This window comes from Excalfactoria chinensis, chromosome 4 (assembly GCF_039878825.1).
Source record: "Excalfactoria chinensis isolate bCotChi1 chromosome 4, bCotChi1.hap2, whole genome shotgun sequence".
Lineage (NCBI taxonomy): Eukaryota > Metazoa > Chordata > Aves > Galliformes > Phasianidae > Excalfactoria > Excalfactoria chinensis.
In genome coordinates, this window is record NC_092828.1 from 13731936 (window position 1) to 13759071 (window position 27136).

Consider the following 27136-nt stretch of genomic DNA (forward strand, 5'->3'; position numbering starts at 1 on the left):
TTTTGTGAGAGCATTTGCTGCCTACAGTACAAGTACAGAAGTTAGCTGAATTTAAGACTGCCTTAAAAACCATGTTATCTCCTGAATGCTAGTTGCTGAGGGGCAGTAGGGAGCAGATGCAGCATTGTCACAGCTCACACCTTCTATTGAAAGCAAGTTTGCTGTAGTAAGCGGCTTCTTTTCATAGGCTGCTATTGAGAAATAAACTTGTAAGGGCATGGAAGATGATGAGTCATTTCACTTTAATTCTGCTGCTGCTTAGGACAGTCTGAGAACTGAATGAAAGCCTAGTAGTCCCAAAATGAGGTTGCTGTGAACTCAAATACTACAGGAGACTCATTGGTACTCAGATCACCTCAAACCATCAGTAGCACTTAGCCTGGGTCATGGAAGGAGATGAGAGAAATGTAGTGGATTTTTCTTTTAGGTTATCATTGAAATTATCTAAATGTTTCAATAAAAATAAAAATTAAAAAAAGTCTATTCAAATGAACATAGCAGGCTTTTTTTCCTACTGTTTGGTTCCATGATACCTACAAAACCCCATTATTGCATAAGGGGGGAGAGAGCTTGTAAAGGCAGCATCTCCTTCATTCTAATGTTAAAACACACTGAGTAGGCTTTTGAAGAAGGGTGAAAGTTACATTTTGGTTAGATCATGGTTGGTTTTGCAGAGCTCTTTGTGGATCATGGTTTCTGACTCAGAAAAAATCTCTTTCAAAGCTTGCTTTTTTTTTTCAACCCTGTTATTGAAGAGTCCCTTCTTACTGAAGGGCGTAGTTTGAATTCATCTCAGCTCTGCTGAACTGTCATGGGAAATGTGGGTCAGAACTCTTCTGTCCCATTATGTATGTACTGGCTGTAGCATTAAAGAATTCTAACAGTCATGAGGTAGGTGTGGTGTATTCCTAACTACAGAGTTACCACAGTGCAACCAGAGAGGAGATAATAGAAAGAATCCTGTAATCGTGCCTTAAGTATGATACAGGCCAGCCAGAGGCCTTGCAAGTAGAGGAGATTAAGGTTTTACACAAACTATTTTCAGTCTCTGAAGGTTTTCCAGAAAGACCAAGAAAGTTTCAAGTAATCCTTTTTTTAATCTGTCTCTGCAATTTTGAGGCATTAAAAATTCAGGAGAAAATGTCTGAGTTAAACATTAAATTGCTGTAAATATTTACAATTTATCGTAATAACTTCTGTTCTCTCCAGTGAAAGTATTTGTCAGGCGTTACGGTAACTTTTCTTATTAATCTTCACACTTGGAAATAAAAAAAAAGCAAGTTCTGTGTAAGGCTGATAATCTTTTAGTAAGCTTTGTGACATTTTCTTTCATAGCTTAGCTTTAATTTTCCAACCTTGAGCCATTTAGCTTTGACCAGTTCTAAGTCATGTCTTTGCATGCAAAGGGTCTCAGGTTAATGACCCAGAAACCAGGGAGTGCAGTCTTAGCAGGGGGGTGCGTGCCTAGGAGAGATACTTAGCAAAGCAGCAAGAAAATGCTTTCTTTCATTTGAGGTGGCTGTCCGTCTTGTAGTTCCCCGAGTAAGGTGCGGACCTTATCACTGTTTAACTTCTGCATTAAATTAAATTGAGACGTTAGTCTCCATTAAACACCTGAATGTTGAGCTCTGCTGTGGATCTTTAGAACTGATTAAAGCAGATCCTCTGAAAGAAACAGTCTATCTAATTGCATATACAGAGGAGTTCTTTGAAGTGCATTTCTAGTTTTATATTTGGGTGCTATTAAACTTACTGTTAATAAATTAATATACCTTAAGCTTTTGTATTGCTATCCGTCTTCAGAGTATCTGAGCATACCGTCTTTAGCAGACGCTTATGTCTTCCTATCAAGTATCCTGTTAAAAAAAAGTATAGAATTTGTATTCCAATACTAAGGATTTTGTTCTCTTTTAGGATCGAAATAGAATGTATGACAGTCTGAATATGCACTCTTTGGAAAACTCCCTTATTGACATTATGAGAGCAGAGCATGATCCACTTAAAGGTATGTTATTATGCTAAATAAAGAAAAAAGGGTCATCCATTCTGCGTATTTGAATTAACACTGATTGCTAATTTAGTTTCTAGCTTCATATTAAGATATGAATTATTTTCTCAAGTTAAACAGGTCAGTCTCAATCTGCATTTTCCTGAAAACATGGATTCACAAATGTTTGAAAATCACTTTAAACCTAAGCTTTAGTGTCTTCACAGGTATTATTTCCTTTACACTCCAACCTCCCCCCTCTCCCCAAAAAATTCATAGCTAGGTTTATGTGAAATTGACTTATTTGCTGCAAGGAGTTCTACCTTAGTTTGTAAAGACGCACCAATCTGCTGCAGCGAGCCAAAAGAAGGTGGGAGGGGAATCAAAACACTACCAGTGAATCTTCCCTATTCTTTGCAGTGGAAGCCAATACAAAAATTATGTCAATTTCAGAGCCCATGGAAGGTGATAATGCGTGGAGTTGTCAGATTTCTGTTAGTTCTAAGAGTTCCAGAAGTACACATTTAACATGTGGGTTCCTTTTACTCTTCTGGACTCTGCAGAAATAGTGAATATGTGTGACCTTCAATTCTGACTTCTCTGTTTATTGTACAGCAACTCACTCTTTTAAGTTGTTTTTCTATCCTTATTCTCAGAACGGGTTTATCACTGGACTTTAGGGTGCAAACTGCTGTATTTGGATTTATCAAATTCTACTTTGTTTGTGGTGCTATAAGTAGACTGATAGTTAACTTCCAAGCAATCTAAGACTTCAGAATTGCTATGCTAAATTCTGTCTCAGTATTGAAGCAATTAAAAAAAAAAACAACCTCTTTTCATCTAGTTATTTACCCTCATCCATACCATTTCTAGAGGTCACTAAGCTTAATATATGTTGAAGTTATATGTAAAGGTGGGTTACTGTAATGCAGAAGGCAGTCTACTCATTGTTTAGTAAGGTCTGTATTCAGTCAGCAGATCTGTATATAGCCTGTAATAGTTGAAGTTGAAAGGCTTTGTGTTGCATTTTTTCTTTCCAAACTAAAAATCCCTGCCAAGCATCAGTAAGTACGTAGTGTTTGGTTAGCTGGTTAATTTTCCTCCCCGTTAGATTGGAAGCTGCAATTAAATTTCCTTAGCTGTTCTTAAATCCGACTTCTTGTTTCATGATGCTTACAGAAAAAGAATTCCAATTTTAACAATTTTATCATTACATTATACCAATAAGTTCAGTTTCTGTCCAATCTGTGTGTTTATTATAAGTTATGACGTAACTCAGAGGTTGAAACCTGTGAATGTTAACCCTGTGGCAACAGCTGTGCCCTGAAAGCACCTGCATGCCGTCACAGACAAGGAAACTCACTATACACTCAGGACCAGTGTGTTTTTTTGTTATCTGAACACAAGTCTATCATCAGGATGGTTACCAAAATCAGAGAATGCACATCCTCAATTATAATACACTAGTGACATCTTTCACATGCCTGAACACCAAGCTGTTTATTCACTTCTTCTGTGTGCACTGATGGGACAAATGGAGGTGGTTGCTTTGTGCCCTTACCAGTTCTTTCTTGTTTTCCTTTTGGTTTTATAGTGTAGAAGGGTTCTCAGAGGCACACTAAACACACGAAAGCCCTATTTTTATTCTTCTCATCATATTTCATTATGATACACTGTGTGAAAACTGTATCTTTCCAGTTATGTTTTTTTTTTGGAGAGAATAAGGCAAGACAAAGCTTTAAGATGAAGTGAAATATGTCCATATATAGACATTTTTGAAAAAGTCAGTGAAGGTTCCATAGTTATTCTGAGCTTTCTAGGGACATGAGTGTATGGTTTCAGTCTACAGTTGACAGACTTCTTTTTCTTTTAACAGTTTTACCATCGTACCCTTCCAGTGAAAATTCTGCTATGTTTTCTGTTTGAACTAAAACAGATGGAAGCCATAGATAGTGATGAATTCAAAGGAAATTCTTTTCTTCTTTTTTTTGTTTGAGCGCCAGAGAACAATGCACACACCAGCTGAATTTTAATGGAGTAATCGTGTGCTATTATTTAAATAGATTGATGAAGATGCATATTTTTTTTTCCTTTGGAAGTTATTATTTTAATTAAAATCGCTACATTATTAGCAGTGAGACGAGGGAAATATTCCTTATTGATTTTACTGACTGGTGGGAAGCAGAAAACACATCCAAGAATAGCTTCTTAGTCACTCTCTATCCCTCTCATGTTTAGTCACCATTAGTTGGCATTTCTGTAACCTCCTAGCAACTGGAACTTCTCTTTATTTTTACAAACCCTGAAACACTGATTTTGTTATTTCAGTCCCTGTGGCATTTCTTTCACTACAGCAAATCTGACGTTTAAATAAGAGGCCGTCATATCTGCTTGCATAATGCAAAGGATGGAGTCTATTATTACTTTTTATTCTTACTAATATATAGCGTACTTTGTTGTAAGTAAAGAATATTTTTATAACTAGAGAAGATTTTTATGACACGTTTTTCAGCAATCTAAGCACACTGAAACAATGCATCTTTTATATCTGACCACAGCAGTAAAATGAAAGTCCCTGGAATTTTAAGCACGTGTTTCAGATTTAGCTGCTTACAATATCTGGAGTATGACTAAGCATCTTGTCTCAGATTGTGCACAATGCAGAACAGACACAGTGCGTACTATTAGCTCACGGCTCCCAGTTTTGCATTTGAAGATGCATTTTAGAAGGAAGTCAGATTTCACAGTTCTTGCTTTTCATGAACTTGTAAAACCTTTATTGCAAATATGATTCACTGAAAGCTAACCTTATGCCTGCCAAAGGTTGTTTGTAGACGTACAGTTTCAGCTTCACTTTGATGAAGCTTAGTCTAACTACAGACACAACCAAAGCAAAGGATTTTTGGAATTCAGTAAGACATTTCAGGGGTGCCTAGTAGGGAAGTAGTGCTTGTATTCACTAATTGTTGTGGCAAAGATATTGATCCTATTGAAACTAATCTTCCCAAGTTGTTTTCTCAAAATCCACTTCATAAAACGATAGTTGATTACCCATTCCAATCATTAGAACGTAATCCAAAGTAAATAAAGGCTAAAATAATTCCTTTTTACCTCGTTGTTCCTAAGTGTCCTTTTTTTTTTCTTCTTTCTTTTCTTAACCCTTAGGAGGGTGGAAGATAACCCAAAAAACCAGAATATTATTAGACCAGACATAAAACTTGTTTACTTGTATCTTTATTTTAACCTCCCCCCAGATGCGAGTCTTTCCTGATGTAGCAAACTTTTATTCAGAAAGACCAAAACATTTGATCTAAAATCTATGGAAAAAAATGTAAAATAATTAGTTAAATTTTTCATGGAATGTGTATCCAAATGGTGAAGCAGGTGATTTAATGGAATTTATTATCTACTGTTTTAAACACTTTTCTAGTGAAGGTGATGGTGATTTCAATGCAGTATAAAGACTTGTCTTCAGTAAGGCAGGAGTACTGATACTTAACTTCATTTACCAGCTCTGCAAGCTGGCTACAAGAGAGTAGAGAACTTCAACTAGTCATGCTCATACAATTAACAAGAACAAATGTGGGGAACTCAAATAATACCCCCCTATATAGCAAGTAATAAAAATAATTAAATAAAATATAAAATAAAACACTAATTGACTTGTGGAAAATAACTTGATGCACTTAGGTTGCTCTTTCCTATTTTTGTATTCCCATTCAGTTAGTTTAGTTAAGCTTTTCAGCTGTTCCGTGTGTTTCTTTTAAAAGCAACCTTCTGGAGGGCACCCAGTGAAGTAGAAAGAAAAGGCAGCAGTGACTGAACAGCGCAGTAGAGAACGTTTTCTTTGGATCAGACAACTCTTGTTTTCAAATAATTCTGTTTTATATTTTATATTAGGAAGAAGTAAGACTTAAAGTTACGCAGTTGTATCCTGGGGTAGTTCAAATCATACAGCAAAAAGGGTTTCTGAGGCAGAATGAAAAAAAGCTGAGAAGGGGAAACTTCTCTTTTTGTCCTATAAGAGGTTTTGAAATCATACATTCAGAATGTTTTCTGTAGGTTTCTTTCATAGAAACCTGGGGGGGGGGGGGGAAGGAGGTAAGAAATCCTCCTGTTTAAGTCCAATAGAATAATTTGCCTAAACACATGGACTGTCACAGACAGCACATTTGGCCTCATTCAAGCTTACATAATTCTTACACAAGCATGTGAAAGTGTAGTAGCTAGGCTTTCTGTCACTAGGTGTTGTCCAAACATGGCTTTGTGCTGTTGTCTTATCTATGCTGATTCAAAAACGGAGCTTTCTGAAACTGCTGAAGCTCAGCCATTCCCTATCTGCTAAAGTAGTGTGGGAGAAGCTTAACGTGGAAGATTTTCTTTTTCCAATCAAGAGCTATACTGAAAAAAAGAAAGTGGGAAAGGAATTTGTGATTCTTATCTCTTCGTTCAATCATTTGAGACTAAGGGGGGAAAAGAAGGGAGGATGCAGATAATGAAACACCAAACTTGTGAAGCTGTGAGCTAGCAGTGTTTCGAGTGGTCACTGTAGATTTAGGTCTAACTCAAATACTTTAATATTTGGGGAGTCCTACAGAAAGTGGGTGTTTCTGATAGTAGATATGAATTTGCCTTAAAATGAAACTTATCTGCATGCTCAGAAGAAGCCCAGAGAAAAAAAAAATCTTACTAATAATGTGAGCTTACAGACGTGCAACCAAAATCACATTGCTCTTTCCTTGTCATTTTTATTATCAAGGCTTTTAATTGGATGTAGTGGATAAATTGGCCTGCTGAAACTAATTTGCAAGCTTGTTTTTTTCCCTCCTTGTGGAAGAACATGTTGTGAGATATACATACCAACCAGTTATGTTAACATTACTGGTGTCGATGTGGAAAAGGGGATTAAATTTAATAGAACATCGGTTGCATAAGAAGCGTCAAAAATACCTGCTTCTCCTCAGCTGTGCTACTCTGAATTTAGCTGTGGTACAGAACAAGTAGTGGGGATGTGCTGAAGTTCCTAGACTCAGGCTTTCACAGGGAAACTTCCTACAGTATGACAGTTTGTGATGGAGTACTATAATACTAGCCATTGTATTTTTTTTAAGTGACGGTATGGTTCTAATTGTGGGTGCTGTAGAGCTCTGTTCTGTTGGCAGTCAGTGAAGTGATATTCATTTCTCAGGAATTAAATGCATGTACTATTTAAATAGTAGATAATTCTGTTGCTCATTTGTAGTTGTTATTTTAAACCAGTGTTAGCATCTTTCTATCTAATTCAAGTAATTTCTTAAGCAAGTAGAAACCACTGGAATAACTAGAATAAGCTTTGAATGGTCATGAAATTCAAGTTTACTGACGCTGAGGTGAGAAGGGAATAGATGGGATTTGTGGTGAAGGAAGTTTTAACAGCATTAAACACCATTCGATGGAACAAGCAGAGTAGGAACTAAAATGTGATAGCTAAGTGAATTGATACAAGGTGCTGTGCCCTTGTTCTCTATTTTACATATTGATATTTTACATGAGATTTAATATTGTATGCGTCCATTCCGCACTATTTTTAAACAGATTGGATTTGTCTGAATTCCGTACGGGACTGATCTCTCACCCGATTTCACATGGGAAATTTTCTGAGTTTATTCATACCATTAAATTCAGGTGAACTCCCTAGAAATGCTGCATTTTACTTCCTCTGATTCAGCTGAGGCTGAAGAACTGAAGTTAACAAAACAGCATTGGTTACGTTTTGAAAAAGTGAGAAAACATTACAAATATTTTCAAGATTGTAAAGCCCAAGTACTACACGAAGGTAATAAAACGCAGGTATTAGGTTCACCAGGATGGCATATCTGCATTGAAATCACAAAATGCAGTTTCACTGAAATAACTACTTGACTAAAACTAAAAATCAGTCTTGTTACAGCTGTGCTTGTGCAAAATGTGTAACTTGTTTTCCTCTTCTGATGTTCATATTAATATCTGAGATAGCAAATTCAACTTCAGAACAGCAAGATGTGGTTTCTTTGTGTTTATGTGATTCATAAGCTTGACATAGGAGTAGTGGGTCACACTAGAGCACTTTTTAGTACAGCTCTGCTCACTGCATCTTGAGAAGCGCTTGATTGTTTCAGCTTTCTCAGTTTGGCACCCTGTGTTACAGGTGCAGCTTATTCATGGAGTTAGAGGGGGAAAAAAAAAGATATAAAGAACACAAAAATGGAGTGGTAAACCCAGAAGGAGTTATCTTCTAAAACAGCTTTCCTCTGTAGATGCTGGTATTGGTGGGGTTCTCTCTCAAGTTAGGCCTGAAATCTTACCTGTTTTTCTGTTGTAATTAGGGTATGTATCCTTTATCTCCTTTGCCGAATGAGAAAATAAAAGCCATTTACATAGAGAACAGAAATGTCAGTGTAGACTAGAGCAGATTCAAAAAGAGGTGATAATTTCTCATAATTTCTATAGTTATTCTACATCAAAAAACCACTCATAGTGTTTGTTGCAAAAACTTCTATATATAAAGAGGCTGGTGACAGCAAATTCTTGCTGTTAGCCAAATGAGTTTTAATTTTAGTGACCAACTAAGAAGAAAAGCTGAGCAAACCAGTGGCAGCTCCCAGCTTGTAATTTAAGGCTGTGTTCTTCTCTATGCATTTCTTGTTAACACCAGCAGAAGTTTCTAGAGGCATGGAATATTTACTGTTCCGGAAACATTAGTGATTTTTTTAATATCTTGCTTAAGTCTGCCTAAAAGCTCAGTAGAAGTTGGAGAAGGCAGTAGAGCTCTTCCAGACAGCATTCACGTATGCTTTCCAAATTCTAAAAGCAATAGGCAAAGTTCTTACCTACCTTCAGCTGCTGTAGTAACGTGCATCCTAGTAATGATGGAATCTGTTGGAAGAGAGTAACTATAATTTGGGGGGTTTTAATCTAGATGTTTTGAGTGGGAAGAGTTCCTACTTATCACTACTTTTTCAATATATTTTTATACAGAATTCTCATGTTTGTTTTTCAAGGGGGAGGAGCAAAACTGAAGCACTATAACTTAGTTTTGTTTTTTTTCTGCAAAAGGATTATTTACTTAATCCCTAAGTGTCCTTTTGGATCCTAAATACTATTTCAAGAAATTGCCAGCAGAGGGAAAAACAAAGTGTATGATTTGGGTTGTTAGACAAGTGTAACACATGGCTTACTGCTTTGATTTTCATTCTCTTTTTTTGCAAGGCAGTAGCCTTATTAGAGTACGATGATTTACTGCATCCCACTAATATTTGCATGCCATCTGCATATGTATTCCCCTTTAAATCTACCTCAGTTCTAAACACGCATTGCATACAGCATGCATTTTGTTTGTCTCAACAAATATTCTAGTTTTCTCAAGAAGATTTACAAATGTAAATATTTAAGGATTATAAACAAGCAACTTGGTTTTCATAGCAAGGTACAGGAAAATACAAGGTTTTGTGGTTTCTTTCTTTTTTTATATATTTAAAAGCACACTTCTAAACACAGAAGCTATTGTAACTTTCTCTCTAGGTCAGTGTGCACTGCTGGTGTGTTGGCAGCTTCCTGTAAACAGAAAAAGTAATCTTTAATAAAAGGGACTCGGTAGTGAAGAGACACTTCAACTGTGCATTTTAAAGCAGGCATTTAGCTATTGAGGTACAATATACTACGTATGTAGTAAACTGCAATACTAGGAAAGTTCTAATGTCAGCATGTGAGGTTTGGTGTAATTTTCATTTGATGGGTGTTTGAGAGAATGTGATGTATGCTATTAATTTTTTTAATTCCATAAACCAGTATTTACTTCTGCCAGACTTATTAAAAAATAAATAAATTACATGTGATTATTGTATGGAAAGCACCAAGATGCAAACATTAATTGGTTAAGAAATTTGTAATGCCTTAATATTAATTCATGTTGAAAAGTTTTTTTTTCTTACCTCAATTCATTGGAGAGGCACTAAATTGTAGAAGTGCCACTCTGTTAAGCATTGTGCATAGTACAGTTATTCACAATCAGTATGAAGGAGAAGACTAAAGCAGTCAGCACTATTTCTGGGTGTCATGAAACAAAAAGTGGCTTTATCCTATTGGAGCTGATCCCAAAGCACACTGCAGATCTTATGACCAGAGAATTAAGGTTAAGAAGTCTGTTCTTGTCAGCTTTAACTTGGGTCAAGGGTATTGTTGGTTAATGTGCTTGGAGTTAAATATTAGCTCTTTATTTCCCTTAGGCAAACTGGAAATAGAGTTTATATTTAAATTCTGAGGAGTGATATTTCATTTCTTAGCTGTATTATTATTTTCTAGCTTAATAATGAATACCTCTGCATTTGCTTTGTTTTATTCTTTGGTTTTTTGCTTTCTTTTAAGGTCGCTTGAGTTATCCACATCCAGGGACTGACAATCTTCTGATGTTAAATGGTAAGTGCTAATCTTATAACAGTTTCTAATTATCTCTAGCTTAGTTTAAATCTGACATGTTGGTACAAAATTATGCTATTATATTCTGTTATTGAATTACTTGCCTCTAGTCTTGAACACTGATGGGACTGTTGCCATTTTTCAGAGCTGAATGGCAACAGCTAATCTTGCAACAGCCTTTCATTATTTCTAGCTTATTTGAAATCTGAAATACTTCAGGATGCACTATTCTTTTTTGTTCTCAAGCACACGAGAATAACATTTTCCAAAGCTCTGCACACACACAAAAAACAACCTAGCATGCTGGAATGAGAATTAGATAAAATAAGAAGTCCAGAAATGCATCTTGTGTAGATTAAGGGTGCACTATATACTTTTTATTACACTTATGTGGTCTGAGATTTCTTTTTTTAAGTGGCTTTCTCAAATATGTTTCTAACTGTAAATTATGCTGAAGATAGAGTTCACGTTCACGTTCCTCTCCCAGTAGGTCAAACTTTGTGAACATCTGCTACTCAGTGAAGGCATGAACTTTAGCCTTTGTTCAAGGCTAAAGAAGGAAGCAGAGCTTGGTAATCCATCTAAGTCAATAATAAATCAGGGATCTTGCACACAAATGTTTTCTACATTGGGAAAAATTAGAGCTATAATGCCACAGATACATAAGATTAGAAAAAGTTGAATCTCGTGTACACAATGCAATTACATTTTTCTCACTTTCAACTATTGGGTAATGATGGGTCTAAATGTTACCAGTAAAAATCTATTTGTGAAAAATAAATCAGAATAGAGACTTCAGGTTTGTGCTTCCATGGAGCTTTTTTTATTATTATTATTTTACTGCCTTCTCCTTCTGCACTGTCATTTACACTTGTGCAAATGGATAGAAAATGGAAAATAATGATTTCCTTTTGTGACACTGAGTGTTTATTCCATTGTGATTTTCTCCTGATTTATAATGGAGCATCAGGTGGGAAAGTATTAAACATTAATTGATCTTACGAGATACTGAAGGATTTTGATACTAGTTACTCATATTTTTCATTTTTCAATGCTTAGAATGGTGAGCTTCCCCTTTTATAGTGCTGCATGCAAGTGGAATATGGGCTATCTGGAAAAAAAAACACTTTGCTTTTATTGGTGACACTGGAAAAATGTATGTCTGTGGTGCCAGGCTATCTTGAAAGTCTTACCACAAAGCTATGCTATGCACTAAGAAGTACTTTGGTTTGTTATTAATGCTGATGAGATTTCCACTGATGTTTGAAAGCTAGCATTCAGTATAACTGCCATCCTTTGTAAAAGCTGCAATATTACATACAACCTTTAGTAAGTGAGATAAAAATAACAATTTCTAAAAGACAGGCGTTGTGACACACCTGATTTTTAGGAAGGCCCTCTGGAATTTGATTCAGAGCCCTTTGTTGGATGCATGACCTTCCTGCAGTGCATTTAGACAGTCTAAGGTACAGTCATATATAGTGTCTGGTGCATCTAAACTACACCTATTTGCAGCTAGAAAATAGAAACAAAGAACAGCTTCAGGGAAGCTCCAGCTGTTTCATTCTCTGTCACAACCTTTCTTTCTTTGCAATAATTGAAGGGCTTTCTCTGTGTGCATGGTAAGGAGAATCACAATTTGAACGCTTGTGAAATAAGTTGCAAAATTCATTTTTCTCTGCCTAAGTGAGTTCAAATGAATGATTTGCAGCATCCCTTTAATTGGTTCCATGGATGGAGGAATGTGGAAAAGGAGAATTGATGATGCATAGAGACTCACATTTGAGAAAATCAGTGTTGTAGTCACTGCAAGGAGGGTCAGTAACACCTGTCCTTCATAAAAGGAAAGCAGCAACATTTTTACCGTCAACCATTTTGAGACTGGGCATTTCTAGATAAGAATTATTTTATCTGGCTTTCTTCTTTTTAAACGGTGGATACTTTCCACCTCACTTAATGTGTACTTAGTGCTTACAGTTTTCATTATTTAAATTAATGAAGTGAACCTGAAAACTGATTTATGTTTTTAAAAATAACATATCTGATAATGGTTTATCTGCTTCAGCTCAAGCTGTTAAAAGGGTTTTTTACAACCACTCTGAAAAGTCAAGTAAACATGCTTTGGAATGGTGTTACTTGAGTATGTTTTTAATTGACAACTCAGTCCTAGATTCCTTTTGTAGCAGGTGTCCAAGTGTAAGAGTTTTAAAGTGTGTTTCACCATTGAAGGCTGCTCTATAAAGCATTTCTAAATGGCTATTGAAACTTACTAGTTTAATTGGCAATCCTGTCCATGGCAGGGGACTGGATCTTTAGGGTCCCTTCCAACATAAGCCATTCTGTGACTGTGATGATTCACTATTCGGTCGCTGTATCAAGGGACTTTCCATCACTTGGAGATGCTTAAAGCTGATGGTGCTTTTAAGAAAGATATTTTACTTCAAACAGAAGTTACTACATTTATGAACATAGGAATTTCTGAATGGCATTCTGTACTCTTGTTACGAGTGCCAAACTTCAGTGGTCATAATGATCTCTTTCAGCCTTAAAATCTGTAAACATGTGACTTCTCAAAGAATCTAAATAGTGTTTAGGCACCCAAGTCTGATGGAATGTAATGGGAATTAGGTGCCTACCTCTGTTATTCCATACTCTTGAAAAATTCAGCTATAATTGATGGATTTCTTTACGTAACAAATACATATTAGTGAAAAGGGTTTCATTACTTCACTTTCCCTGTCCGTTCGTGTGCACCAGAACTGTGAAGTGCAAACAGCATTTTATTGTACTTTATATCACTAAGTTGATAGTTGCCTATGAAATCTTGCAAAGTTTTTAGCCACGGAGGACATCCATCGTTACAGAGTAAAAGATACAAAGATTATTTCTTTATGACTTATTCTTTGAACAAGTTCAGGGAGGAAAGCAGGAAGTGTAATCTGTATTTTGTTGTTGTAAGTCACATTTAAGTACAAGTGACTAACCTTCTGCAGGGGTCTCTCTCCACATTTATTTCTCTGAACATGTAGGCTAATTATGTGAATGTGTAGGTTAAATACATTTTCATATAATTATAGAAATCTGTATTTAGAAATGTATCTCTAATTGGGTATATATTATGTGTGCAGCTAGACCACTTGATCTGTAAGCTCAGGTGTTCTGATGGGTATAAAACAAGTGTGTATGATATTGTAATAAATACAGAAGAATATTTCTTAGCTAATCTAAATTGAATCTAAAAGAATATCTCATTGTTTGCTTCATACTGGAAGTGTGGTTCCCTGGGGCTATTCTTAGTAACCTTTGGGAGACAGTAATATAGAAATATGTATGTTGGGGACACGAAAATATTGAACGTTTATGAATCTAGGAAGAATGTGTTCACTGTACCATCATATTTTTAGTGAGTACTATAGATGAGCCTGTCATCTGTAGTAGAAGCACAGTGGTCATGGTCCTAAGCTACGGATAAAAGTAATAAAAAATGCTTTGCAAAACCCTTTTTATTTTTATATCAGTGTTCACATTTATTGCTGTAGTGCCTTTAGATTGGGATTCAAGAAGGAGATAAAAGTTTTCTATGGTCAAGTGGCAAACAATCCATGCCCAAATAAGTTTGCAATCCATATGGACAAAAGAGATAAGTATTAGGAGAGGGAGTTTGCTATACAAGTGAAGCAATAATGTGATTTTCAGTTATTTTCCCATTTTTGTGTGTTGGCATTGTTTTGCCTAAGCAAAGAACACACAGATAAGCAGATAACTTTGGTGTACCACTGTCATTTCTCTGTACATAAAATACTGCTGCAATTATTCATCCAAGTTGAATTGCATTGTGGCTTTTTTTTTTTTTTTTAGGATTTTAATAGCCCTTCTATGTTTATTCCTAAAATTACTGCTATTTTAAACTGCAGAAAGAGAAATAGTTGAGGTGTACTGTAACAAAATATTTGTATGCATATCAGTTTGCCTTAACTAGGAATACATAAGAAAGTAGCTGAGCTGGTTTGGTTGGCAGAAAGGAGCAGAACTTGGAGAAGAGAAAAAAAAATTAGTAAGGCTTTGTGCCAGAAGATGCTTGCTAATATGCATTTCCATATTACTCCTTGAGAGGGAATGTGCTCGTGTGCTCATTGCTGTGGATGTGATGCACTCACATTTTCCCTCTTACTCTTGTTTTATTTGTGGAAGGGGCTGAAAAAAAAAGAGAAAGGAGTACAAGGGGTTAGACGGGGACTTGGTGACGCTACTTGTAATGCTATGTGGGAGTCTCTTTGGCCAAGAATCAGAAAAGATTCTTATTGCAGCAGTGGCCAAGCTGCGTGTCTTGAAAGTGCCTGACTTCAGATGGTAACAAGTCTGAAGTTGGACGCTGTTTTCTCCATGCGGCATCCCCTAGCAGAGAAACTAATCAGATCCTCTGTAGAAGGATATGTTGTGTTTTGTGGGTGCTATTTTCGCGTGGGAAAGCAGGATTTAGGTGTTTCCATTTGGTTAGTTGCAACTGGGCTTTTTTGTTTTGGGTTACAATAGAAAGTGGGAGGATATGGAAAAGCTTGAAGCAAAAGATTATTGTATTTAATAGTAATCCTTTCAGATGAAGGAAAATTAATTTAAAAGAATATTCAATGCAAGTTGGATAGGAATGTACTGGATAGGAAGTACAAGAGGGACTTCTCAGAATTCCATAAGCAATCCCCTGAGTTCTTAGAGGTAGGGATGGAGAGAACCAAAATGTATACTCACTAAATGCAAGTATCAGCATGTAAGTGATTAATAATGTGAAAATGGAACCGTGAATGACATTCGCAAGTTGTTGAGTTTATGAGGCTACACGAGTATCAGTATCTCAGATGCAGAGTTGCATTTTAGGAGAAATCTAAGCATGAAGTCCCAATCAAAACAGTAATGCAGAAACGCAGTAATCTTTGTTAGTGAATATCACTGTCAGGTGCTTTGCAGTAATCTATTTGGGCATTTAACTACAGTGCTGCAGTGATTAAAGTCATCTTTCTCAGACTGCGTATCTGAGAAAAGGGAATTGAGAATACTTTGTAGAAGTGAAACTGAAAAATTGCACATAACTCGACAGCTTTTGTCTTAGTGATTTGTCTGTTTGCAGGTTCTTATTGCTGAGCAGCAATCAGCCCAGAGGCAGTAGCTGTATGCACGATCTCTTTAAGAGTCTTGCAAAACTCAGAAGTTAGGCAAACCTTGGATTTACTTGCAGTCCGTCAGAAATTGCTGCATCGCCTTTGTGTAGTGTTTTTGGTACAATGCTGTTTCTTGTGACTTGTGCCCTGATTTTGTTTGCCACCACAAGGAGTCTTTTGTTTCAAACAAAACCTTGCGGTTAATTTTCTGCTAGGTCCTTTCATGAAAAAGGAAGGTCATAGCATTTGCATTGTCACTGAAAGGACTGTACAAACTGTTCCATGCACCAGGATGTTTCTGTGATTAATGCAATGCTTGCTACACAGTTTTTAAAGCAATATATTCCTCTTCACAGTTTCAGTACCCTGTGTGTTATTTAGGCACTTGTATAAGATACAGATTGCATTTGTGGAGATTAACTGTAAATGTACTGTATTTCATGCTTCTGTCATTAACGTGGAGTTAAGATCAGGTATAAAGGCACATTCAATAGTTAACACTGCTGTATTTTAAACTATATATTTTCTTCCTAGCTAGTTCTGATGTCACTTTGGTAGTGAAACGGAATTATATTTAAGTGAGACTTTAGTTTATTGCAGTCTTTCCTACAGTAACTAATGGCAGATGGCAATGCAGATTTTTCTTTATCGCTCACCCACATCGTTTTTTGTATGATAAATTATTTAATATGTGGGCATAACACGGTTGTTTGACATTTGACAATTTGTCCTTTGTTTACATGCAGCAAGGAGTTATGGGCGAAGACGAGGTAACTCCCTTCTGTTTGTTACAGTACAGTTAATTCTGACGGAGCTGTTACTGATCCTTACGATTAATTAATCCAGATGTTTTATTACAAATGCTTATCTGCATGTTTCCTTAATATGGGGAAGTTGGCGGGTGTGAGGGAAGGAGGGGCGGATTGTTTGGACCATCGATCTCTTCTTACATTTTGAATTACAAATCCCTTAATCAGTTAAAACACTGTAGCTCTAATCATAATTTTGTTCGTGCTAATGGTAACTGCTTGCAGTTTGTGCCTCCTTTAAAAGTATACGGTTTGCTAATTGTCCTAACTCGTCTTCATTTGCTTCTGTGTGACTGCATAGAGTAAACCTTTAAAGCATTTCATAAACTTGGTAAGAAGTCTAATAGACAACCCTTCAGAAACGATAAATAGACCGTAGAATAAATCAGCATATGTGCACTGACTTGCGGAATCAAACTCTATAATCCAGAGATTGGTTATAAAGCAGGTATGTTTATTCCAGTGTTGCACAGCACCGGGTGCAAGGGGGATAGCTCCTCCAAACTTGCACGCTGACTTGTAAAATCGTGACACAGATATAGGTACATTTAATGCATAGTCAATGATTTCTTGGACTTCTGATACATAGTCAGTGATTTCTCGGACTTCTAATACATAGCCAATAGTTCTCGGAATTCTGATACATATTCAATAGCTCTTTAGCATACAGACCCCCTCTTGTCTTTAGCATGCAGACCCCCCTCTTGTCTTATCAGGGGGAATGCAACTCCTCTTCTGGTATTTACGGTATCTATTCTCCTCCTTGTCTGATGTTGTTGTCCGTGAGGTCTCACTCCTTATCTGCATCCTCCCTGCTCTCCTAGGCCCCTTGTTTCTTTTACTTGTTACCTTTAAGTTTCCTTTACTTATTTTTATAAACTACCTTTAAGTTTCCCTTACTTGTTTCTATAAACTACCTTTAACTATCCCCTTTAGCCCCCCTTTGTTCCAAATTCCTGCTTCACTGTTCACACTGGCCGTAGAAAAACAGTACTGATTCAACTGAATGAGAAGGTAACCTATGGTTGTTAAGAAGACATGCAACAAAAGCACCAAGAGCTTTGGTAACTCTCAGTCTTCACAGCAGACACAGACTTTTGTCTGTCTTGATCTCCATGTTTGTAACAAGTTGCTTGTTAGCCCCATTTTAGAGAGGAGTGATGTAGGCCATGATCGATGCCTGTAATAGCACCGTCGTGTTTTGACAGTTTGTGTCAGACTCCATGCAATTATTTTCGCTGCCATAGAGCAAAAATAAACAAGTATTTAAAGGGCATATCCTTGTAGTTCAGAGTCCTTGGGAGAGATTTGAAAGCCTGGGAAATTACTTTTCACTGTCTTCAGATGAGAGGCATTTAAAAGTCAAAAGAAAGAAGAAACAAGTATTTGAATTCAAATAGCGCGTTGCTCTGAATGTGTCCTCAATGTCATCCTAGTTCTCTGAGAGGATGCACTGCTTTTGGGAAACCTTTCCCCACATTAAAGTAAAGCCAGTCTCACTGATACCACTTCAAAACATTTTCTCGTGGTTTAATTTGTAATGGGAACCCGGCCTTAGATTCTCCTTGTCATTAGATTTTAACTCTGGTCTGTGGAGAGCATAAATCGCTCTGGTGATTATTGTTTAGCAGGGATTTTTCTTCCTAAATACTTGGTGTGCTGTAAGTTAGAAATGGAATTATCTGAAATAATTTCAGAGACTTTTGTCATCTGAAGAGATATTGATCCTTAAGTGTGTGTGTGATTTTTGTTTGCTTCTTTCTGGAAAAAAAAAAAACAACCTTAAATGCTTCTGTGGCAGCAGGCTAACCAGCACTTATTGGAGTCGGTATATTTTTACATCATTTAAATGCTGTAATCCTCTTTTCTTGATTGGTACCCAAATTTACCATTCCTTCATGGACATTAAGACCTGAACTTTCCTATTAGTCTTCATAACTGAAACTTGCATTCACATTCTGCAGCTGCTGCAGTCTTCTCTTTTGGGGTTGTCATAGCACAATCTTACTCTTTTTCTGTCTAAATAGGTCATTTACAAGAAGAATCTTCCTAGCTGCTTCTTCCAGCTATGTTTGGCCATTGCTTTCTGACTTTTCTGCCCCATCAAGCACAAGCTGCTTGCTTCCATTTCTAAAGGCTCTCTGCAGTTGCTGTCATCTATGTTCTAAATGTATGGATTCTTATGGTAGCAAGTGAGGATGCCATCACTTGCTTCCCACGAGTCATATTTTCAAATAGATCACCATTTTTAGGATGATGGAGCCTGCTATGACTTATTCTGTTTGCTTTATTCCACTCTCTCAGATCGCTATGTCTGGCATAAACATGAAATGCCACCATAAAGACATTGTAGTTACTGTCTTTATTATTCAGTACTGTCGAGTGGTCCTGCTTCTGTTTTAAGATCCTCTTGGCAATTACAATTAGTAGATTTCTAGCACATTTGTGTTTTCATTCAGTGTTTCTGATGCACTGTATTTTTATAGTGGATTCAGATATTTAGGGCCGCTAGACATTACCACAACATGAGTTATTAGTCATGATGCTTGCTGTATCTTCCTCCACAGCCTCATCTTTAAGCCCTTGGTTTCAGGCGGCCTTCTAAAAGTGAATGGCCTTCACACCGCTCTCACCCCAAGCTGGTGCAGAATTTCTGCAGGTGTTCCTAAGAGGCTTTTCTGATACAGGGTAAAAGTTGCAGCATATGACTGCAGCATAGATTGCAGCTAAGGTAGTGCAGACTCAGCTGTCACAAACCTACTGCTTCCGATTTGCAGCAGGTGAGCTGGGAAGAAGTTGGTCGTTCAAGGTGTAAAATGAATTTGTTTCCCAAAAGTATGCTAGGTTGTTGGGTTTTTTGTTTTTTTTCTTGGTTGCTCTTTTCCTGTTTTTGGAAAGAGCTGAATTCCAAAGTGACTTGATAAATAGTAATAGCTTAAAAGGAGAGAAAGAAGCAGAAAAATTGCACGTCAGAATAAATGCTGATGGTGGCGTATTTAGTTTGCCTTGCTAAAGTGTTACTTTTTGAACTTCTGAATTTGAAACTGTGGTTAATTTTTGTTGCTAACTTAAAGCAGTGAAAGTTTGAATAACTGAAGATGCCTGACTGTCAGCATCTTTTGTTTTGGAGTTCTCTGAAATTTGCAAATAGGAAGTTGGCTGTGTATGTGAAAGTGGGACAGAAACACCATATTTTCAGTTTCCTTTGCCATCTATGTATCTGATTTGAATACTTTGCTATTGCAAACCTGTCCTACCAGTGGTCTTGGATTTCACAGTTGCAGTAGCTTTTCAGTTGGAACATTTTTTGTTACAAAAAACCTGACTTACCTTGTCCTCAAATAGGGGAACTGTGATCTCACTGCAGACTGCTACATGTTAGGAGTCACCCAAAGGCTTCCCTTCACAACTATTGTAAAACTGAAAGCAAGTGCCAGTCAGCATTGTGACTCATTTGTCAAGTGTTACGCTATGCTCATTTGTTAAAATCCTGCTCTCGTAGAAACTAAATCTGTTTTGACATCAGCAGAATCAGAATATTTTAAAAGAAAAGAGGCAACATGCCCATTTGAAACGTCTTGCTGCGTACATATTTTTTTCCATTTATGTCTGGTCAAAGTACGTTTTTTAGACATGCAGTAGTCTTCTGTGTGATAGAAGCTATCCCTTTAACTTGAACATAAACCGAAGGCAAACTAATTAAATTCACTTAAGCAGCCCTTAATATGATCTCTTGTAAACAAGATTCTTTATTTAAGAACAGATTGTCATTTTCCTGCTTGATGCAGCAGAGTAACTACAATGCAAGATAGCATGAGGTATTACCTTTACAGAGATGTCAGTTTACAGTCTTGAATTTCCCTTTGGAAGTTTTAATACGTTTCTCATTGCCGTAGTTATTCTTTAGCTAGTGTCTATGTTTCTAATATCTTGATATTCTTATTTACTTTCCAGACTGCTGTTCCCTTCCCCATCCTAAAATTACATTACAAAGTACTGCTGTGAAGTTGCTTTAATATATAAATACTTCTTTTTTTTTTTTTCTTTTTTTTTCTTGTTAAGGCCGTTCTTCCCTCTTCCCAATAGACGATGGTTTGTTGGACGATGGTCATAACGATCAAGTTGGAGTCTTAAATTCACCTACCTGCTATTCTGGTCATCAGAATGGGGAACGAATTGAGCGTTTTTCTCGGAAAGTGTTTGTTGGAGGTCTTCCACCAGATATTGATGAAGGTGAGCTGCCTGAAAACTAAGTAAATGAAGTTTGGAAGGAGGGAGAAAGAAAAACGAGGTAAATTAAGTCGTGAAAATAAACCATCTAGCAAAGTAATGTTGTGGTATGAGAAGCTACCGTTACTTTCTTATTTTGTTAATGAGAATACTGTGCTTAATGTCATTTAATGCCATCCACTCCTTTTGATTTTGAAATGATTTAGTTCTGATTCTGCCCTCAAGTTTCATACGATGCCTGGAATTTGTGGTTATGCTTATCTTTAAGTGATGGGGGGATGCATCTCTCTTTCAAACATGCGTTATCCCTCCATACTGTCCTCTATATGAACCTACTTTATCATCTATTCATGGGAAATGACTATTAGTACTTGAATTTCAAATTCTATTCTAACATTACCTGAAAATCTCAAAAGTGGTTTAGAAAGGCTAATACTGGTCCTGTTACTAAACAGAGAAGCTAAAGCAGAGGAAGGTCAAGTGGAAGAGCACTGTGTGATGCACTGAATGCAGAATGTACCATGGAAGCTCAGATTGTTACGTGATGCAGTTGGAATTGCTTTGTATAATAGTGCTGATTTGAAGTAATCATACTGTTTAATATTAGGTTTCTCCTGTGCAGATAAATGTAAATTGCATGCTGGCTTTGTAATATAAACAGAAGTCCCTTTACAAGGTTCACTGTAATCCCAGAATAACTTGCAAACCAAATAAGCTGCCTGTGGTTAATTATCTTTCAGACATGGGAAGAACATACTTTGGTTTCATCTTCATGGTGATGCTTCCCTGTAATGTACTAGGGCATTTATTTTAGTGTATCTCAGCTTTTCTTTTGTGCACTTCAGCATCTAACTCAGATGTGTACTGTTGCTTGTAATACGAATACCAAACAAAGACACAGGGAGATGCATTTTCTTTCTTTCTTGCCCGCCTATATGCTAATTCAGGATGCAACTGAAAGGAATAGTGTACTTGCTCAGTAAGTTATTGTTCTTGTGGAATTGAACTGCAGATCACTAAATCATAAGTCATCTGCTTGTGTTTAAAGCTGATCCTGAGTATAAAAAAGTAACATGCCAGTTTTCACCACAGCTTTTAGTTGTCCGTATCCTCCTGAAATCACCTGTTACCGAGTAGAAAACAATAAATAAATAAAAAAAGTAAGCATAAAATCACGAGAAGCATTTTGTGTAAATGTTAACACTTGGAAGAAGTATCTATTTATGGCTTTTGTTTGGGAAACTTGGAAACTAATCTATTTTCATGAAACATCAAACTTTGCTAGAAACAAAGATCTTTGTTTGATAGCACTTTGTCATTGAGTACGTTTTCATTTGTTTTCTTTTCAACTGTTATATCTGTTTTCAGATGAAATTACTGCTAGCTTCAGACGATTTGGGCCTTTGGTAGTAGACTGGCCTCACAAAGCAGAAAGCAAGTCCTATTTTCCACCAAAAGGTAAGAGTTGAAACGCTGTGACCTGTCACTGAGTGCAAATCTTACTCGGGCAAACTGTCTCATCTTCTCCCAAAGGATATAATTTAAAATCCCTGTGAACAGTTAATTCTGCAGTTCCAATGCATGTTCAGACAAGGCTGCACATAGCAAGTATGAAACAGAGTTGGAGTATTCTGCCTGTTTCAGTGCTGCACTTCTGAAGAATCTCCTGTAATTTCATTTCCCAATTATTAGACCAGCCACTATACAGCTGTATGTGTCATTAATTCAGAGATCTATTATTTATATTTCTGGTTTCTAAAACTAAAATTTGATCAAAATTTTAATGCTAAATCATAATTTTTTTTGTAGAGAATTGCAGGCAGGATTCAGAAGGATGTTATTTGGGTATACGAACAAAATAATTTTGTCTTTATTCCATTTTTAAGACATGAGCATCTATTGAAGCACTAATAATCTTTTTTGAGAACTGGGTAAATAGTGATTTTTAACTATTTCTAATGTTTCTCTTTGATACTCAAAATCTAGACTAAGTTTATATGTTTAGGTAATATAAACAGAGATGTAGCTCATCTCTGGTGTATCAGTATGTATAAAATAAACACCAAAATATGATCCAGAGGTTATTCATTTTGGAGAGAGGTGCAGCGATTCTTTCCGTGGAAGTGACAAATACAGGCACACTGCCTGTTCTTAGTTCTTTATCTGACTGACTGTGCCATTTTAAAAACAGGCATGTTACCCCAGATAGTCATCTAAAGAGCAAGTAAAGGAGCTGAAAGTATTTGAATAGTATTTATGAATGCAGTATGGAAATAAAGCCAAAGAGACTTCTGTGTTTTTGATTGTCAGCCTAATAAAAATCCCACTGTCCTAACTGAATTTAATTATCCTGAGGAGTGCATCTCTGCTTGTAATTTACCAAGAGAAATTCTGGAGGAGTTGTTTGAGGGAGAGGCTCAACTCACAGAGTCTGTATTGAATATGTAGAAGAGGGAAGATCTAATACATTCTTCGCTAAAAGGAATGAATTCTGGCTTTAATTTCTGAGGAGAAAGTCCTGGCTCAGAATGTAATTATCTTAAGTATATATTTTGAGACTCTGCAGGTGGAAAATTCGTAATTATCGTAGTAAAAATAATAGTAATAATAAGTCTGTATTAAAAGCAGAAGAATGTAGGTAAAAGAACTCTAGTCTGTTGATTTAATTAATTGGGGAAACAGATACCAAGCAATCAGTTGGTTAACTGATCCTTACATGAACTTTAATAACACTTTTTAGTCAAATTATCCATTTACTGCAGTATTCATCACTGTTTTATAATGTGACAGTAGCCTGCAATAGTCTCACACATTTAAAATACAGTGTAGGTTTCTATTTGTAGATAGTCTGGAAATACAGTTTACTATTAACTGTTGAATACTTCTGTGCTTGTATATAATGTTTCACTGCGCCAAATAAGACGTATGATCACTTCATTATAGGGTATGATAAATTTCTATCTTAATATATCTCAGCATTTCGCACTTGTGCAGGCAAGAACAGTGTATATATGTTTAATGAGATACCTAAAATGGCTAAACATAGGCTAAATACAAAGAAAGCTTTGAGATTGAGCGATAATTACCAATATAAGCACCATATAAAAGCACAGTGAGTGTTGTTGTTTTTTTTAATTTCTAATCTTCATCTAGTTTGCTACTTTGCATGGAACTAATTTAGTATCTATCTGGTTTTGTCCAGTCTGGTTAGAGACTTGAAATAGTATTACTTCCAAAGGCATCTTAGAGTTACCCATTTCTGGGCTGCTCTATACATTAGTCTTCAGCATCTTGAAGATATACAGCCTGTTTTGTTTCTTGTTTGGAGCCTTTTGGTTTAGTTTGGTTATTTTTTTTGTTATCTTTTGTCACTGCTTTAATACTTCTGTTCAGTTTTCCAGGCTGTGCTTCCTTTCAGGCTCTCTGTTCACAGATAGTCCTGAGGGAAGGCCAAGTTCATAATAAGTATTTCCTTACTTGAAGAAATACTGATCTGTCAAGGCTGGCTGCCTCCTGAGAAACACCAACTGCCTTTTATTTGCTAATTACATTTTGTATTGTTTCACCACAAAATAAGGCCTGAAGATAGCAGGAATTTTAAACACTTCACACTAATCATAGAAGGAAACTCAGTTATGAAGCAGAAAAAGAATTATTCTGTTGAGATCAAAGTACAGTCAGTAAGTGATCTGCCAGCTGTAATGGGGAATTCCTTCCTTTCTATCTTGTCACTGCTTATCATAACTTCTGTTATTAGTTAGTTGGCATACATGTTCAAAGGGACTGTTGAGGTGAGGACTCCATTCTCATGATAATGAAGTTCACAGAGAAACAGTGGGGTGAGGATATGCTGATCCTAAGAGCCTTTCAAAGGAGGACCAGTTGCTTGTATGTACTGTACTATTTATAGTCTGTATAAAACAGAGGATAATCTGTTTAAACAAAACAGTATCTCCAGCTTTTTCTAATTATCTGCGTATTTCTTTTGCTTTCAGTCCCAGTAGTCATGCGGTAGCTTCATTTATTCAAGATTATTAACTGCTAGTTTACAACTGACTGAAAAAGTGGTGTTGAAAACATTCTGTTTCTAGTTCAAGGAGCAAAACCCTAGGTCCATTCATGTTTTGTTTAATTTGTTACCACTTCATTCGATTTCCTTGGGTCACACTGAACTCTGGATTCAGGCAAATAACGGTAGGTGTCTTCATGTGTGGTTAGCATCTAAGCTTCCTTTAATTAATGGGAATCTTGCCAATAGAGTCACTGGAGTACAAAGGGCTATTCAGGTCACCGTAATGTACACTCATTGTATTTGATTCACTTCTTCAAACCAAGAATATCAAGATTTACCCAGGGATGGCAAATGTGGTATGGTACCTACAGCGCTCTGGAACATCAGCTGAAGGTTAGGCAATGTCATGCAGGGTGTCTCTGTGTCACGCTTGTCAGCCAAGTAACTGCCCAGACACCACTGGCAACATAAACTAGATCTTTGCGGACTGCAGAGCTTAAACCCAGTCACTGTACAAATATAAAAGTAGCATGCTTGGGTCTCAGGGTGAATCCTGCACCACCTCCCTCTCATTCAAAAGAGCCTTAGTTAATATCCACATTGCAGTTGTGTCAGTTTGTACATTCTCGCTTGAAGAGTAATTTGGAGTTGATTCTCAGTCAAAGGTGACTGATTTAAAGATTTATGTATCCTTTCCAAATGTGAATTATTCCCACTATCGAATGTAGATCCATTGTCAGTAGTTGTCACCCTTTCCATTGAAAACAGCAGTGTTTCTAACCATTGCAGTATAATGCAGTGTAATTTAGTCAACAATTAAATGCTAGCAGGGGTTCCCTAAACTTTATCCTCCACAGAACGCATAAATGTTGGTGCACATGAACAATAAATTTTTATAAGACCGTTTCATCTAACATTTTTCACTTATGGAAACCATACCAGCTTGGGTTGCCTCTTGGCAAGCAATATCTGGTCGTGACCTGCTACTGCCAGTGTACATATGACCCAAAGGTATGAAACAGCTTCCTTCAGAGAATCCTATTAGAGCGGCTTTTCTGTTGTGAATAGACTTGCGTTGCTATTGGGTACGAAGCTGTTAAAGTTACATGACAGATGTGATACACAAGAAAAAGAAGAAACCAGAGAATTAAACTGTTCTATGGTACAATAAAGTACTCTTCACAGTACCTCCCTGCCACGTTTCACAGTTACTACATATACTTTCTATTGCACATAGTAATTGTAGTTTGGTATCATTATAATATCCTTCTCATCACACCTATCACAACTAGCTGACTTTGCAGTCAATAAAAGTCCACAATAGTTTATGAATTATAGAGGATAAAAATAATCCAATAAAGACATATCTTACGATAGCAGAAAGGGATGAGAATTTAGTTTGTGCATATAGCTGTTGGCATCTAGTAGCTGGAGGAGGAAAAGCCCAAACTTAGATCTAAATCAAGTATCTAAGACTGTAATTTCCTTTCTGCTTAATGCATAGAAAGCCTGGATCCCTGTGTAACTGTGGTGTTCTTTGTAGAAGTTTGGCTAGCGTGTAACTGGTTTGTGCAAGGATATGTGTCGAAATGCCATGCAAGAAAAGAAGGGTTGTATCCAGACTGTGGAAGTCTTACCTTGTTTGGAAGGGATTGGCCATGTCTGTGTATGTCTGTAAAATGTTGGATCTTCAGCATATTATCTTCTACAGCCATGTTTCTTCACCAAGAGAGCTAGTTATTTTCTTCCAGACTAGGCCTGGGGAGCAAACTAAAATACCTTTAAAGTCACTGGAGGACTAGAGCTGTGGGGCGAGCAAAACTTCAGCCAGAAGGATTTGCTAACCTCAGTTTTTCCATGTTTTCAAAAGGGGAATAGTACAGCTCAGCTCATGACACAGGCCTCACTGTTGCTTAAAATTAAGTGGGATGAACGCAGACGTGAGTTAAGTTCTTCAGATAATGTTGAGGAGGCGGTGGTAGTGTACAGTTCACCTTTTGCTTTCCTTGTTTTTATTATAGATTGTGGTAGAATATAGAGATCCTAATTGTTCCCTCATCAAGTTCCTATCGGAATTGTCTGTTTCTTCACAGGGCTCCAGCTAAGCATATTAATAGCTGCAGACATACAGGTCATAGATGATCTGGGGACACTGATTCTATTTATGTGTGAGAAGCCATATGCCGGTAACACTGATTTGTGTTAGGATAAAAATTGATGAAATATCAGCTTTTGGCAAATCATTTTACATAATTCTGGCTGCAATTGTTTGTATGATGCCCATTTAGCTCTCACCTTGGGTAACCAAGTTTTTGCAGTCCTGTCATTCTTTTACTGAGATCTCCATTCAAAGAGGAATGTATGCACCTGGCTTCTATGCAGGCAAAGACAGTTATGTGATTCTAGTCTCACTTACCCATGCCAGTCTGCACATGCCCTTTTTCATTGTGTTTTACATGGCTTATATGTGAATTTTAAATTGCAAAGTAAATACTGGAAGATATCCCCCTTA

The 27136-nt window shown here is 36.7% G+C and overlaps 1 protein-coding gene across 2 annotated transcripts in view; it reads left to right on the plus strand.

The window, feature by feature from the left end:
- CPEB2 (cytoplasmic polyadenylation element binding protein 2) overlaps positions 1–27136 on the plus strand; it is a 52926-nt gene that overhangs the window by 12869 nt on the left and 12921 nt on the right. The window contains exons 3-7 of one of the 2 annotated variants that reach the window (XM_072335016.1): positions 1915–2005; positions 10370–10420; positions 16320–16343; positions 20445–20615; positions 21981–22070. In XM_072335016.1, coding sequence (XP_072191117.1) covers positions 1915–2005; positions 10370–10420; positions 16320–16343; positions 20445–20615; positions 21981–22070 — 427 coding nt within the window. The remainder of the gene's footprint in view (positions 1–1914; positions 2006–10369; positions 10421–16319; positions 16344–20444; positions 20616–21980; positions 22071–27136) is intronic. The other variant, XM_072335019.1, reaches the window with a different exon arrangement.